General features: G+C 40.0%; 1 protein-coding gene across 1 annotated transcript; it reads left to right on the top strand.

The window, feature by feature from the left end:
- Positions 1-2,219: 2,219 nt before the first annotated feature.
- Positions 2,220-15,106, top strand: LOC103776293 (kinesin-like protein KIF20B; the record flags this gene model as incomplete). The annotated part of the gene is made up of 15 exons (XM_008943797.1): positions 2,220-2,381; positions 2,889-2,973; positions 3,105-3,221; positions 3,414-3,552; positions 5,717-5,912; positions 6,055-6,083; positions 6,738-6,764; positions 7,984-8,178; positions 9,650-9,761; positions 10,208-10,279; positions 10,921-11,067; positions 11,994-12,156; positions 13,237-13,488; positions 14,219-14,358; positions 14,956-15,106. Coding segments are annotated over 15 exons (1,987 nt in total), but the record flags the coding sequence as incomplete, so codon positions are not given.
- Positions 15,107-15,436: the final 330 nt, after the last annotated feature.

Raw genomic sequence — 15,436 nt, forward strand, 5'->3', positions numbered from 1 at the left:
GATGAGGTCTGCGGGCAGGAGCCGGGGAGCGCGGCCTTCCTGGCGGGTGGTGCCGGCGCCTCTGCCTCTCGCTTCTCCCTGCTGACAGCATGGCTGTGTAGGGACTGAAAAGTCACCGGGGGCGCCCGGGCCGGGGCCGTGGTGCTGGCAGAGCCGTGCGGCTTTGCCCCGTAAGGACGGGGGATTGCAAAGCCTCGCAGCGAAGGAGGGATGCTTTTAGAGGGGAGATTTTCCGTTTACGTTTTTCTAAGTGTACGGGCTGGTGACAAATCTTACGCGAGCTGCGAGGCTTGTCGTGTGGTTGGGAGCCTTTTCTACCCTTGTGCTGCCTCGCAGTGCTACAGGCTGTGTGTGTAGCGTAGCTACACTTTGCCGTGTGTGCTGCTCGGGATCCCCTTCTCTTCGGGTGTCCGCAGCTCTAGACTCTATTACAGTCACCATAAGCAGAGTTACAATAACATATCTCAGCACACAGGTACCTTATAGCGGCTACAGACAGGCAATATGCCAGTTTACAACAGAATATCTGAGGTGATTACAGCGCTACATGACACAGTAATGGAGACAGATGGAAAGTCTGAACCTTGGGGTTGCATGCTCAAGTGCTTGAACCCTACTGGGCTGAGTGTTGGCCTCCTAGGAGTACTCCCAGTTCTGGCTTTGCATGCCTAGGTCAATGTTTGCTTTTTGCCTCTTGCATAAAACTCTTGATCAGAGTTTTGCGGCATGACTTTGAGTAGCTGATGAACAAGATTTTAGATCGTGACCGCACAGGTACGTTTCGTTCCAGCGGTAGCTTATTCACACGTCAGAGTTCGTTCAAGCTATGATAATGTTTCAGGCCAAATTTTTCTTGGTTTTCGTACAGTTGCCTGAGGAACTTCTAGATTAGAAGAAACAAAACAAAAACTTGGTGCTTAGTTTGTATCCCTGTAGCTCCTTTGCAGGTTGGTGGTATTTCTCTTGCCTCATGAAGTTCCGTATCTGCCTGTCACAGGCTGGATGGGAAGACTGAGCTTTAGTGTTTTCAACACTGCAGTGCAGTTGTGTTTCAGGTTTTATGCTGGGGGTGGGGGGTAGGGTAAAAAAATGTTGTGACTGATTAATGGGCACCACTCTTCCTGGACAAAAGGGCTTTGAACCAGTGCTGGTCAGTCCATTGTTTTAATGAAGGCTGCATGTTTAGAGAGACCGTGTAGGTGAATGGCTGTAGGGTACACACGGTAATAGTATTAGAAGACCCCTGGACTGTTGTGTCCAAAGCTTCAAAAACTACCAGAGGCCATATGGTAGGTGTCTAATTCCTAGAATCCTTCCTGCCATAATCTATGAGTAATTGCCCAATGAGTTATTTTGAATTTAATCTGTAATAACGCTGCCAGGTCACGTCTGTCATATCACAGGAAAACGCCATAGGAGAACAAAGGCCAGGCAAAATAGGCTAATACTTTAAAATGCACTTTTTAAAGGTTATTTTGAAATTTACCTATCAACACTGAATTAATTTCTTTTCCTTTTCTATCTCAAATTTTCATTGCCCAGAATCTGAGAGCCACAAAAATAATTAAATTATGGATTAATAAAATCTGTAGAAGAACTGAAAAGCAATACTTAACATGTACTTTGGTATGAGGTCTTCTAATCTGCTAGTGTCCCACTAGTAGCTAAAACTATCCATTAGGCTTTGGAGCATTTCTGAACTCCGTGTTGTATTAAGCTACATTGTGTGATACCAACTATTTATCAGGGCCTGTAGAGCTCACCATGAAACCTGAGTTACTCCTGCAATGAGCTGTTGTTCTAAATGGACAGTGTAGTGGCATGATGAAGAAGGGGAAGTGGAACTATATGATTTGATTGGTTGTTTTTTTCCTTAAAATTCTGTCTTCCCTGTCGGACTCTTTGTGGTTTGTTTTGGTTTTTAGCAAGGTTGTGGTGTACATGTGAGGTTTTTCATGGGTAAGCAGTTGCTTGTCATGGGAAGAAGAGTGGCTGCTGTTGTTTCATCATGACGTGAAAGGCTCTGTAGACACTCTCCCCAGCTGTCAGAAAGATGCTATGTAAATTATGGCTAGGGTGAAGAAAGCATCCTCCTCAAAGAAATGGCAGCTATTGGTCTCAAAGGGACTTGTCTTTCTTCTAAGGGACTTCAAAATAGTCTGGTGAAAATGTCGACATTGTGTGATCAGAGAACAAAAGAGTTTTATTTTGCCTTTCAGGATGGATCCAGCTCTGGATACTGAGAAATTTCTCCGACCATCCTACATTACTAGTGTTGAGCCTCAAAGAACAGGGCCAGTAAGTGTGGAAGATATTAAAGCAGATCTCTCTGCTGAATTTTCTTTAATTTCTTCGCGCTCAAACACAAGCCTGGTAAGAAAGCTTTAATTGTTGCCTTGTTTACATTTTTTAATAAGCTTAGTCCTTTCTTCGATAAGAATAATCAGAATTTTATAGAGAAGATGAAGAGTACCTTTCATGTATTTCTCAATTCGGGGGAGATGCATAGGGTCAGGTTAAGCTGTGTGGCACTGCATCAGCCTTTGGGAGCGTCAGTGTTTTGTCAGTGAGACTAGCCAAGCATCAGTTCAGAGCAACTTAATGATAGAATGCTTTTGTGGCTTTAATTCTTGATCTGTAGTGTGCCTGAATGTAGTGTGTATACACACGTTGCAAGATTATTAACTCTTAAGTTGTCCCAGGAACCTTCTGCAGGGGTTGGAGCACTGGTAAGAACTGATGTAGTGAATAACATTTCGCTTCTCATGTCATCCAATATTCTGTTCAGAATAGCCTGGTGTAAATAAACCTGCCTTAATGTGCTAGTTATCAAACAAAGAGTCCAGTCAAATTTCTAACTTTGGTAACTTCTTTTTTTTTTTTAAGAGGAGAAGTTTGCAGTCGAAGGGACACATACAAGTTTGCCTGCGTGTTAGGCCATCTACATCACCAGAAAGAGAAAATGGATTGCAGGTGTGACATTTATTTAGTTTTAACACAGTTTACGTATATGGCAAGTGTTTGTTTTGTTTTTTTCTTTTTCCTGTAAGCTGAGCTCTTTACACTCTTTTTGTGCCTGTGTTGCTTGTGCTTCCTTTTAACAGGATTGTGTTTCACTTGAAGACTCAACAAGCATTATACTGAAGCCCCCTAAAAACTCTTTGAGCCAACTAAGTGAAAAAACTGCTGGACAGATGATGCAGAAGTTCACTTTTTCACAAGTAAATTAATTGTCTTGAAAAATTTTTAATTTATTCCTGGAAAAAGTTGTTGAACTTATTTAATACCAAGCAAAATAAATTCTTAGACTGTCGGTAGTTTTTAAGATTATAAACATCAAGAACTTAAAAGATTCTTTAAAAGTCTCTAGTGATTGCTTAAACAAAATAAAGTTGTTTGTCGGTGATGCTTAGGTGTTTGGACCTGAAACAACTCAGGAAGAGTTCTTTGAAGGTGCCATGAAGCAACCAGTGCGAGACTTTTTAGATGGATGTAATCGCCTGATTTTTACCTATGGTGTTACAAATGCTGGGAAAACTTACACTTTCCAAGGTACAAATAGAAATGTGTTTTCTTTGAATAAACTTCCTTTTTTTAAGTGACAGTTGCTCCTAGGAGAAATATTATTGCTTTTTATCCTGGGGTTAAACTGTACGCTCTGTACGTTAGCTTCTCTTGGAGAGTAATAAATAGCTTTTGAAAGTGTCTGCTAGTAACAAATATCACTAAACTGCCAATAGACAGAGCCACTGCCAAGAGCTGACATCAGCATATAGTGACACTGCGTTGTAAGGCTGCAAAAAGTTCGTGTGTAGGACTGCTTTTTTTCCTCCAAGTATCTAGAAGGTCAGGGAGGAGGGGAAATTAGGAAAATACTTCTATAGATTGGCATGTGAAAAGCAAGTCACTCTACACCAGACTAGCATTTTGGTTATTTCTATTATTCTAAGGGTCATCTGCATCTTGTGTACACTGTCATCAAGTAAAGAACAGCATTTGAGTCTATTTCAGTTATTATAGGCGAAAAATAAACATTTTGAAACCCGTTTGATTAGTTCCAACTATCTGTGTATTGTCTCAAGTTTCTGAGCTTATTAATAATATTCTAGGAGATCTTGTGTCTTGATGCACTATTTCTGTACTGTTAAAGCTCAATATCCTTTCTAGTGAGAAGATGCCATTCTTTGTTAAAATACTTTGAAAAATAATTAAATTGTTTCGATTCACATTGAAACAATTTCACCTACAATGAAATGGCAGTTCTGGGTGCCATACTGCTTATTTTATATACAGATGCAGTAGGAGGAGAATGAGTTTTGTGCCATAGGAAATTGGTCTCTACTGAAGTGACGTTGTCTTCTAAGTGACCTTCTGTTAGGTGAATTATAACTAAAGGGTACTGCCAGTACTTTCAGTTATTGCTAACCTAGGGCCATAATGGAATGCTCTTTCTTGTCCTAATACATTCCAGTAGTAGTTTAACTGAATATTTGGTTGCTAGCTTGGCATTTGAGTGCCAGCCAGATTTTACGTAGATCCTGATTAAGGTGGCACAGCTAGTGATAAAAGCCCACCTGCCTCAGGAGCAGGAGAGATTATCAGAGGCTGGGAGATGATGCTGTCAGCCTGCGATGGGGCAGTAGGTTTTCTTCTGCTCTCCTCTCCCCTTCTTCCCGTTGGTTTAGAATCAAAGTTAAAGGAACCCTTTTTAAACTTTTGTCTGGATTTGGAAAGATCAGGCATGCACTGAGGCTTTTCTTTGGCTTTGTTTGGTGTTGATGGTGCAAAAGTAGTATGTACTGAGAAAAGGGCCTGGGACAGGGAAAGGAGTGAGTCTTCACAAGGCTTCTAGAAACCTTTTTGCAGGATCTGTGGAGTTAGTAAAGGACTGCAGCTGAGAGATCAGTCGTCAGCTGTATTTCAAGATGTAGGATTTCATGAGGATGACTGCAGGACTGGAACACCTGCCTTATGAGGAGAGGCTGAGAGACCTGGGGCTTTTTAGTCTGGAAAAGAGAAGGCTAAGGGGGGGGAATCTAATTAGTGTGTAGAAATATATGCGGGCTGGGTGTCAGGAAGGAAGGGGCAATCTCTTTTGTGCCCTGCGATGGGACAAGGGGCAATAGACACAAATTGAAGCACAGGAAGTTCCACCTCAACATGAGGAAGAACTTCTTTACTGTAAGGGTTCCAGAGCACTGGAACAGGCTCCCCAGGGAGGTTGTGGAGTCTCCTGCCTTGGAGACTTTTAAGACCCATCTGGATGAGTTCCTGTGTGACCTGCCCTAGACTAGATGGTCCTGCTCTGGCAGGGGGGTTGGACTCGATGATCTCTGGAGGTCCCTTCCAACCCCTAACATTCTGTGATTCTGTAACTACAAATCTCTTAACTGTTTGTTGGTTATAGTTTGTTGGGTTTTTTTGTTTTATTTCTTCAAGGCTAAGCTTGTGCAGAATATGCCAGCAGTTTTTGGGTTGTTATGCCTCTTACTAAGGGGAAAAGCATGAACTGTTGCTGAAAGCTCAGCTTTGTTGCTTTCAAAACACTCTGATGACACTTCTGTTAGCTTGAATACAAAAACTGTTTCACACTGTACGTGGCCTCCAAATTCCTCATTTATGCATTGAGACTAGAATTATTTGTTTCTGTCTTCATTTGTCTGTATACCTTCTTCACAGTAATAATTCAGATCTTTCTTTTTTTTGTTGCTTTCAGGGACAGAAGATGATGTTGGTATTCTGCCAAGGACTATGGATATGTTGTTTACAAGTATTCAAGGAAAGCTCTACACAGCAATGGATGTCAAACCACATCGATGCAGAGATTACATAAAGCTGACTAAAGACCAAGAGAGAGAAGAAACTGCTATTAAAAAGTCAATACTTCATCTGACAAAAGAGGTAGAGCAGCAGTTGTTGCTATACTGAGTGCACACTTCACAGATAGCTCAGTGTTACCCTGTTCATCTAGCAGTGTGAAGAGACTGTATTTAAGCATGGATGTGTCTGTTTGCTGTCAGCCAGTCAGATTAGTCAGATTAGCAGTGAAGTGAGCAATAGAGCTGATGAAACCTGTTCCTCTGGTTTTCTGTCTTGTAGCTGAGTACTTGATAGGATGGAAATTCAAAGCTTTTTTCATTCCTGTAGCTTGGGCACCTTAACTTCCCTTCTGTGGTTACTGGTGCTTGGGAAATACTGAGCACAAATAGTCTTTCCATCTGTGGGGGTGCTCCTTTAAACAATTTACTGTCTTCCAGGATACTTGAAAGAAATCAATGATGTTGAGATTGTTCTCCTATTTCAGTTTGGCAAATATCCTTGAAGCAAAAATTTTTTGTTGGTTTTTTTTTTTTCCAAACAGCAGAGCTATAAAGCCAAGGGACTTCTAAAGATTTCAACTAAAATGGGTTTCTGCTGGACTTGATTCTTAAACAGATCACTATTGAGCAGTGCAGAAATACACTGCTCTCTCCTGGGTTGCCTGGAATTCTAAAGCTGTTTAGCCCAATTAGTTGTAGAGCATTTTTATTTTGTATAAGCATACCTTATTCTTGGTGGTTTTAGTTCTTCAATGAATTGAATAATATAGAAAGCCCAAGTATATGCTTAGGGATTTGTTTTACTTGGTTGTTTTTTTTTTTTTTGACAGAGCTCAGCAGAAGAAAATTTTCCTTATTTTTCTAAAGCCTTTCAACTGTAAGAGGTTTCAACAGCATCTTATTGCTTCTATCATGAAGCAATAAGTGGCTCACTTAATTTCTTAAGTGAATGAGTATTTTACATTTACCTCTGTTTCTGAGGGTTGGCCTAGTAAGCTGTAAGATAGGTAATTCTGAATTGGCAAAATAACAGTAATAAAAAATGTCAGGACTATAGATTCACCATGCTAAGACTAATGTGTAAACTGCAACTGGACACATGCAGATGATCCTGTAAAGTCACCCTGTTTCCATGTGGGCTCCCAGCCCTATATTTGTCTTTGGCTAGTTTTATTTTCTGGTTCAGCCACCTGAAATGCTGCTATGTGCTGTGATAGAGCCTGATGTGAGGGAAATGCCAGGAATGGGTATTGAGGTAAGAGCAACCCTTTCAACAGGAATACACAGGTGTGTTGAACTAGACACAGTGTGTAGCCAGGGTCTGTATATTGGCATAGAGCAACTGTGCTGTATTCTTACCCTGTAGGGCAATAGAGCTGTTCAGTATTGAACTTGTGGTGTACTGGTGGCATCCTGTCAGCAATGTATCTTACAGTGTCTGTTCTCTTCTGCAGGTAGACCATCAAAATAGCACTAGTAACAAAGTACCAGTTGATTCTAAAGGTATGGGTTTTTATTAAAGAACTGTAATTAAAGCTGGCAAAGAAACTGAATGTCAAAAACTGAATTCTGGCCTATGTTAATACTAGAATTCCTACCTGGCATTTTTTATATACCTGTTAGTTGGATAGTGAGCAAGTTCTCTGGGCAGAAAATGCAAGGACCAAATAGCTAGGAGAATACTTGAATAGGCATTAAATGAGATGAAACTATAACGAGGAGAAGTAGTAAAACTTATGCTATTGGCCCTAGTTGTATTCTGATAGGCTTTTAGGGAACCTTTATGTAATTAGAGAAGTTTAATTCTAGCTTTAAAAAATTCCCTGAATAGTAGGTTTGCTTTAAAAAGTCAGAATGAGGTCTGCTTGTCAGTTTAATTCTGTCTTCTAAAGATATTGACGAGACTTGACTAACTGTAAACAAACTATACATGTTTGATTTTGCAGAGGAAAAAGGAAGTGGTAGAGTAGGTGTCTCTTGGAAATATGTAGGGTAAGCATGTGACTTCCAGATACTTAAAGAGGAGGAAAATTTCAGTGAATTTTTATCTGGAGTTAAGTGGTTTTTTATAAGGCTGCTATAATACCAATTTTCACTTTCTCCTGAAAAAATGAAATTCGCTTTATTAGGCCTGTATTGACTTGTGCTGTTTTGTACTTGGCAGATTTGGAAGAACTGTCACAAGACTCAGAACAATCTAACGCACCTGTGAAAAAAGATGTGAAGTTTTCTGTTTGGGTTTCATTTTTTGAGATTTACAATGAATGCTTTTATGACCTCCTGATTCCTATACCAACTGACAAGAAAAGAAGAGTGCTACGCCTCTCTCAAGACATCAAGGGATGCTCTTATGTAAAAGGTAATTAGAATACACTGCAAACTGCCAAATGTGACTTGAAAAGTGGGTTGTCCTGTAATACTTCTTTGTAGATTAAAAAACTCTAACCTGCATTCACGGTGGCATTAAAAATGTCTATCTTGTGTATGAAAGGCAATAATCTCTATACATGGAACTCTCTGTACCTCTAGTAGCGTTTTCTCTTTATTCTTGCCTGTAACTCTTTCAAATCTTGCATGTACTCCACTGCCTTGATATTTCTTTGAAAAGGGAGAAATAATGAAAACAACTGAGAAATTTGTTAGTGGTTTGGTTGTTTCCATTTTCTTAAGAAAAGACTCCAAAGGTTAACTAGAGTTGTTATTGTCTCAACAGTTCTTTTTTTTTTTTTTTTCCTTCTGCATTTTGTGTAGAGAAATAGATTTTGCAGAATATGTGAGGAAGTTTAGTCTGACTAACTGCATTTTACACTAATCTAGGTTAATCTGTGGTGTAGTTGGTTTTGGGTTGGGGGATGGGGAGTTAACAGAACTGAAAATAACAGCTCGATATTTGTTTCTGACCATGGAGAAAATAATAGAGTGTGAAATCTGTTAGAGGTTCTTTAGACAGTCAAGACACCAATTCTAGATTAAAGGCTTTTTTGTAGGTGTTGGACCTGCTGCTTTTATCATTCGTATTCTGAGCTACAGATTTCAAAGCTGAACTGGATTATAAACCAAACTCCTTAGTTTCTTCAGAGACTGGAAAATGTGTGAAGTAGGAAGTAGTCTGCTTTGAGCTAATGCTTCAACATGGCCTTTTTTATGCAGCTTGGAAATATAAAGCTATTCCTGATGTTAATGAGTTAATGATTTGTTTTCTTGGTCGCAGCTGGTGTTTTTGCTAATACAATTTTGGTGGCCTCTATTTTGATATGGGCCATAATGCTCAGATTGTAGGTTCTGTAAGCTCTCTTAGGAGGGTTGTAGATATTTACTGTAGCACATACTAAGTTGACATACAGTCATACTGCAGACAGAATTCTTCACTCATCTTTTACAGTTGATGACCCTGAAAGACATCCAGATGGCATTTTCTTTTTTTTTTTTTTTTTTTTTCCCCTACCACCCTCAAAATCCTAGGCTAAAACAGAGAAGCTCTTCAGGGTAGATTTCTGCCTTGATGAATATGAACATGGGACTTCGATACTCATATTAGACCCTACATTTTTGGCTTTTAAGTGCTCAGTCTAGGGTTGCTCAATTCATTGGAATGGAACATATTTTAGTGTGCTATTAGGATGAAATAATGAGAGTTGCCTGTCCTTCCTTCTCCATGGAGTGGGGAATTTTGATCTTATTTGTCATCGTAATTTCTGTCTGAAGCATGCTTATTAGAATTTTTATAGATCTGAAGTAAATGTATTCTTCAGGTGTACATACATAATAACCTAATCCCTTCCTTCTTAGTAACGGTGTTTACAAAATTATCATCTTTGTCTTTCCTAAAGATCTGCAGTGGATTCAGATTTCTGATTCTAAAGAAGCTCTTAGACTTCTAAAATTGGGGTTGAAACACCAGAGTATTGCAAGCACGAAACTAAATGCTTGCTCCAGCAGAAGGTGAGAAACATTTTGCATAGTGTTGGGCATAGGATGGTGTGTGGGAGGAAGGTGAAACTAGGATATGATTTGTGGCTTTTAGGATGGCAAGAAGCTTTAATAAGGTCTAGGTATATCCATTTCACTTGTGCTGTTCTTTAGCAGTATGTGACCCAATATTTAAGCCAAAATGAGTCAATCCTTCAGTAAGGTGAATATATATGGAAGCTGACAGTGTTTTCTCAAATACTCTCCTTCAAGCCAAAGCGCTCGGCTTTATTCCATCTAAATGTCTTGAGGCAAAAGCAAAATAAGTGCTACATAAGTATCTCTTTAAAAGCTTGTACCTGAAGGAGTATATGTTAACAGATTCAACCCTGTTTTGAACAGCTGTTCTGGAGACTGTTTATTTTGAAAGTATTGGTAAAGTTCATCACTTCTCTGCTGACTTAAATTTCTCCTTGTAGTCACAGCATATTCACAATTAAGATACTGAAAATTGAAGATTCAGAAACACCACGAGTAATCCAAGTCAATGAGTAAGTGCAGGGTAGAGTCCTCCTTTTCTTTTGTGATGAAACTGCTGGTTATCTTCTGTGCTGGTGTATTGGTGCTGTACTAGGCACCCAGTGCTCCCCGATGGAGCCTTATGCACATATGGGGGTGTCCTTGCTTCTTACTGACACAGTGTTTAGCCCTCTGCCTCACACTGTCAGGCCACAGTGCTGCTCTGTGTCTTGTCCCTTCTGTTCAGCACAAGGTTCTGCTCTCTAGCCTCTGATACTCCTGAACTCCTCTGCGTCCTCAGAAGGAAGGAAACAGGGGGCAAGGAGGGGTAATGGGAAGTGTGTTGGGAAAGGGTTTGCCAGGAAGTAATGTGAAACTTTAATTGGGGAAGCAAAGGTTCTGCACTCTAGCCTCTGATACCCCTCCTTGCCCCCTGTCTCCTTCCTTCTGAGGACGCAGAGGAGTTCAGGAGTAATGGGAAGTGTGTTGGGAAAGGGTTTGCCAGGAAGTAATGTGAAACTTTAATTGGGGAAGCAATATTGAAAAGGATGGAAGTGTTCATGCAGATGAAGATCTAGAAATTTGTCCTCCAAGAAAAGCAATTGTTTTAAAGAATGAATAATTGTTGCATGTTCTAAGGTAAATACAGCAAATTCTTCTCATCTGCTTTCAGATTGTCTCTGTGTGATCTTGCTGGTTCAGAAAGATATACTAAGACCCGTAATGAAGGTGATAGATTGAAAGAGAGTGGAAACATAAACAGCTCTCTCCTGGCTCTAGGAAAATGTATTCATGCACTCAGGAACTCTCAACAGGCAAAGTAAGTCCCGCTATTAATTGCAAATGGGTTGGTTTTCTTAGGTATTGCCTACAATGTCTTTTTCTGATCATAACAGCTTGGAATTTTAACAATGTAGAAGAAATGTTCTGAAGCATGGTCTCTTAAAGTGTCCTACTTGCAAAGTGAGTAGGAAGCAGTAACTTTCTTAAAACTATTCTTGTTTTAGTTCTGCAGCAAAGCTGCTTAGGAGCCATATATGTATTCTGACAGGAGTGTCACTGTCTTGCTGAGTCCTGTAGCACTATTCATATATCTGAACTGCTGTCATCTGTCCAAAATGCGGGCAACATACTAAGTTGCAACTGTGCTTTAGTTTTAGGGATTCTTATGATTTCCAGTAAGCACTGAAAACTACATCACTAGCTGAACTCAGTGGTACAGCTTCTGATTTATGCAATACCAGATTGCTGAGGAATTAGGGAGAATGTTCTGAAAAGTATCTCCCTGTGGTGTATGCTCATTTTCTTGCCCAGGCATTTGCTATTGTCCGTTCTCAAAGGCAGGCTACTGAGTGAGAGAGATCTCTGATTGTGTGGGATACAGGATGCCTAGAACTAGATATGTCCTTTTTGTGAACATGGAATGGAAGAGAGAGGAGGGGTATAGTTTGATGTAGCATGAGCTGCGTGACCTACCTAGGCTAAATGTTCAACATGCTTTTGGCTTAAGTGCTTCCACTGATGGTATTGCAACAGCCATTTTCAGAAACGGGCTAAAGCAGCAGTCCCAACAGCCATGCAGTCTCTGCACAAATAGTTGCATCTAGCCCAAGGCAGTTTCAGTTAATGAAAGCAGTAGTCTTTAAATCAATATTTAAGTCTTCAGGCTGGATAGTTCTTATGCTGATAGGAATTATTAAACTTCTGGTCATCTTTTTTTTTTTTTTTTTTTTTTTGTCTTCAAAGCTGGCAGCAGCACATACCCTTTCGGGAGAGTAAACTTACTCATTTCCTCCAAGGCTTCTTCACTGGAAAGGGAAAGGTGCACATGATAGTGAACATAAGCCAGTGTGCATCAGCGTATGAGGAAACAGTCAATGTGCTCAAGTTCTCGGCCATTGCACAAAAAGTAAGTGTGTTGTGCTTTATTTGGTTAATCAGTACTTATTTGCATTTAAAGAGCAGGCTTTCTCACTTCTAACAATATGAATTGAGCTACTGGATTTTTTTTCTGTATCATATTGAAATGATATTTTCTCATTATTTCCAGTCAGGATTTATTTCCTCGAAGTTTTTAAGACTGTTTTGTTGGGACAGTGTTTTTCCCTTGGATTGTGGAGGTGGGAGCATCTCCTAGTGAAAATCTATAATTTCTATAAAATGTCCAACCTCAGAAGACTTGCTATACTTTGAAAGAAATTCTACTGAGATCTGGATAAATTTTTTTCTTCTGTACTCATAACATCCTCTCACCTAGGAGCAATTACAACTGCCCCATATTCCAGATTAGGATCGCAGTAGCATATTGCTCACCTGAAACATTGACAAAATAGATTGAGCAGCAAAGAGAGCTGGAAAAGCTGTCTCTATGTCCATAGAGGCTTCAGTGGGAAGGTGAGGTTGGGTAGAATGAGTGAAAGTAGAAGTGCATTGATATAATCCTGGGGAAGCTGGAAGATGAAAGTATCAGAGGTAAGTGCTGCAGCCTTACTGGAAGCTTTGGAAAACTTCTGTTGACAGTTAATGTGTTCAAAGGACCATAGATCCAGACAATTGGAATACGGGCTTATCTAAGCAGGTGAAGTACAACACTAGGAGGAGCAGACTGTAACAGTAATACAGCTGTTCAAGGAATAGAATTTATAGGATAACATTTGTCTGATGTAACTAGAAACTCAATGCACAGGAAACACAGCAGGTTGATGCATGAGGTGGTGACCCTCTTGTAGATGGTTGAGCTAGGGAAACTGTGTTCCTGGGATCAAGAGAACGGTTAGACTATAAAGTGACTCCTTTGTACTCTATCTGGAAACTGGTCTAAATAGTAACTGAAAAGCAGGTAGGCTGGGGAGGTACTGTGCTCCAGAGACCTGTGGAAAAGTGCAGGAGGGATCTCTTGAAAATTTCGGAATGACTTTATTCTTTTAGAGGGATCTCTTGAAAGTGTCAGTAGAAAATTTCGGAATGACTTTATTCTTTTTCTCGGTAGGTTGTAGTTATGGACACAGCTGTTCTCCCCCAAGATCAGTCATTTGGCCAGAGATTGGCAGGAGGGTCATCACTACCTAGTTATGAAGAGGCAATCCCAGGGAGAAGAGCTACTATCCCATGGGACAGCAGCTTAGAAGATGTGATTGAAGATGACATTGGTGAGATGGAGGAACAGCATAATACATTGGGAGAAGAAACAGTGCAGAAACAAGAAGAAAGTACAGTTCTTCTTAGAAGAGAAGTATATATGGTATGTGCCAGGGCTCCTTTGAGAATTAGTATAGCATGGAGCCTTGAAGCAAGGTTTTCTCCAATCTTTTTTTTTTTTTTTGCTGCTCACTCTTATTCGAACTCAATTCAGTGTTAAGAACTAAGTGGAATTACTTGTGATCTAGAGCCTATTATGGGAAAACTCTGAAGTGTTTCTAAATGCAGACTGAGCAGTAAGGACTGCAGATTTGACTCTCCCCCTTTGGTAGCCTGTGATCAATGCACAGCAAATATTACCTGTTTTTTAGTGAGACAGAAGACTTTTCCTTTGGTTCTATGCAGAAGAAAAATCTGAAAACCGTCCTATAAGGAACAGCAATGCGAGTCAGTTCAAGGGAAGGAAGGGGGCTGGAGACTTCTGTGGGGATTTCATTAATATTGTCCCAAAAATGAGCATCTGGAAAACGAGAGAGCCCATGGAGCTTAAGCCTATTTTTAAAAGACAACTTCAAGAATTCTTGTAATAAGCTTAATGTTCTTGGCAAATACCTGATGTGTGCAAACTTAAATTGCTGTGCTCATTCCAAACATGTTTCAATCTACTTATGAGTTCTTCCGTTTATGAATAAGCTAATAAAAAGAACTGGAAGAACTTTTGCCAAACAGAAGAGTAAAATGTTATAATGTCTAAGAAATGGGGGATGGGGGGGGAACCTCACTACTGGAAAATTATTTCTTTATGAAAAACTTAATACTAATGGTAATTTCAGGCACTGCTGAGTCTCATAGAAGACTTAAAGAACAAACTTATTACTGAAAAGAAGAACAAGCTACTGCTGGAACTAAAAATTAGAGAAGAAGTGACACAAGAATTTACCCGCTATTTTGCTGAGCAGGAGATAGATTTCAAGTAAGTTAGTTTTAAGTGGTTTAAAAGTTCCTGTTTTAAAAAAAAGTAAATTTGCTTATTTCTTAAATCTTGTATCTTGGCCATAAGAGACCACACTTGTATGCTAGACTTACTGCCTTTCTTAATAGATGAGTTTGTTTGGACTAGGAGTTCAGGAAACTTACTGTTTGGACAAGGCTTCGATTCTTAGGGAGCAGGCAGGAGTGTGTGTGGAAACCATCAGCAGTGTTTGCTCCTGTAGAGATCTCCCTGTGAGAAGAGCTTTGTGGACAGGTTGTTTGTAACAGTGACGCTTCCAAATTCTTTGATTACTGCAGTCTTACTGATACTCCAAACATGTTCTGGCTGAAGAAGCTTAGAAAAAATGCTGTGGTTAAGTGCTGTCCCTAACCTGTATATGTGTTGGTCTCCCCATCGTTCTTCAGGGCCGTGAGAGGAGAAATATACTTCTGTTTTGGTGTAGCAACGCAATTTTCTGTGTGATTCTCTTATGCCAAATAATAAAATAAAAAAATCTTTGTTATAGACAGCTGTACTAATAGCTTTTTAGGAGCTCATACTAGCTAGCTTTCAGCTGACTGAGTTTTCCTGCTATAGAGAACGTCTTTCTCAAGAACGAGAACGGCTTGAAGAAAATTGTGAAAGACGCCTGGAGATCTTCAAGGAACTTGTAGATGGTTCTCCTAAAAATGCAGATGAAGAAAACAAATTAAAAGATCGGCCTTGCAGTGAGCGATCTGGACCTCTGGTATTTTTATCCCCTCCACTAACATCCCTGTTACTAACTACCTGCTCTGGTGATGGTATGTCTCAGGGGTTAGAAGGATGGTTTCAGGGAGTTGCATGCTGTGTAAGTATCCTCTGCAAGACACATTTATCATGTTTAATAGGAGTAGTTGCTGAGCCTCAGGTATGCATTTAGGGATCTTTGGGATTTTCTGCATTTCTGCAACACAAAGTGAAAGTTACTGTATATGAAGAAAGTGGGGGGAAAAGCTGTTGTTATGGTATAAGCAATTGCATTAAGTGCTGTGATGGTTTGAACCTGCTGTTCCTGGTGGGTGGAGATTTGAAATCT

This window comes from Merops nubicus, unplaced genomic scaffold (assembly GCF_000691845.1).
Source record: "Merops nubicus isolate BGI_N331 unplaced genomic scaffold, ASM69184v1 scaffold6877, whole genome shotgun sequence".
Lineage (NCBI taxonomy): Eukaryota > Metazoa > Chordata > Aves > Coraciiformes > Meropidae > Merops > Merops nubicus.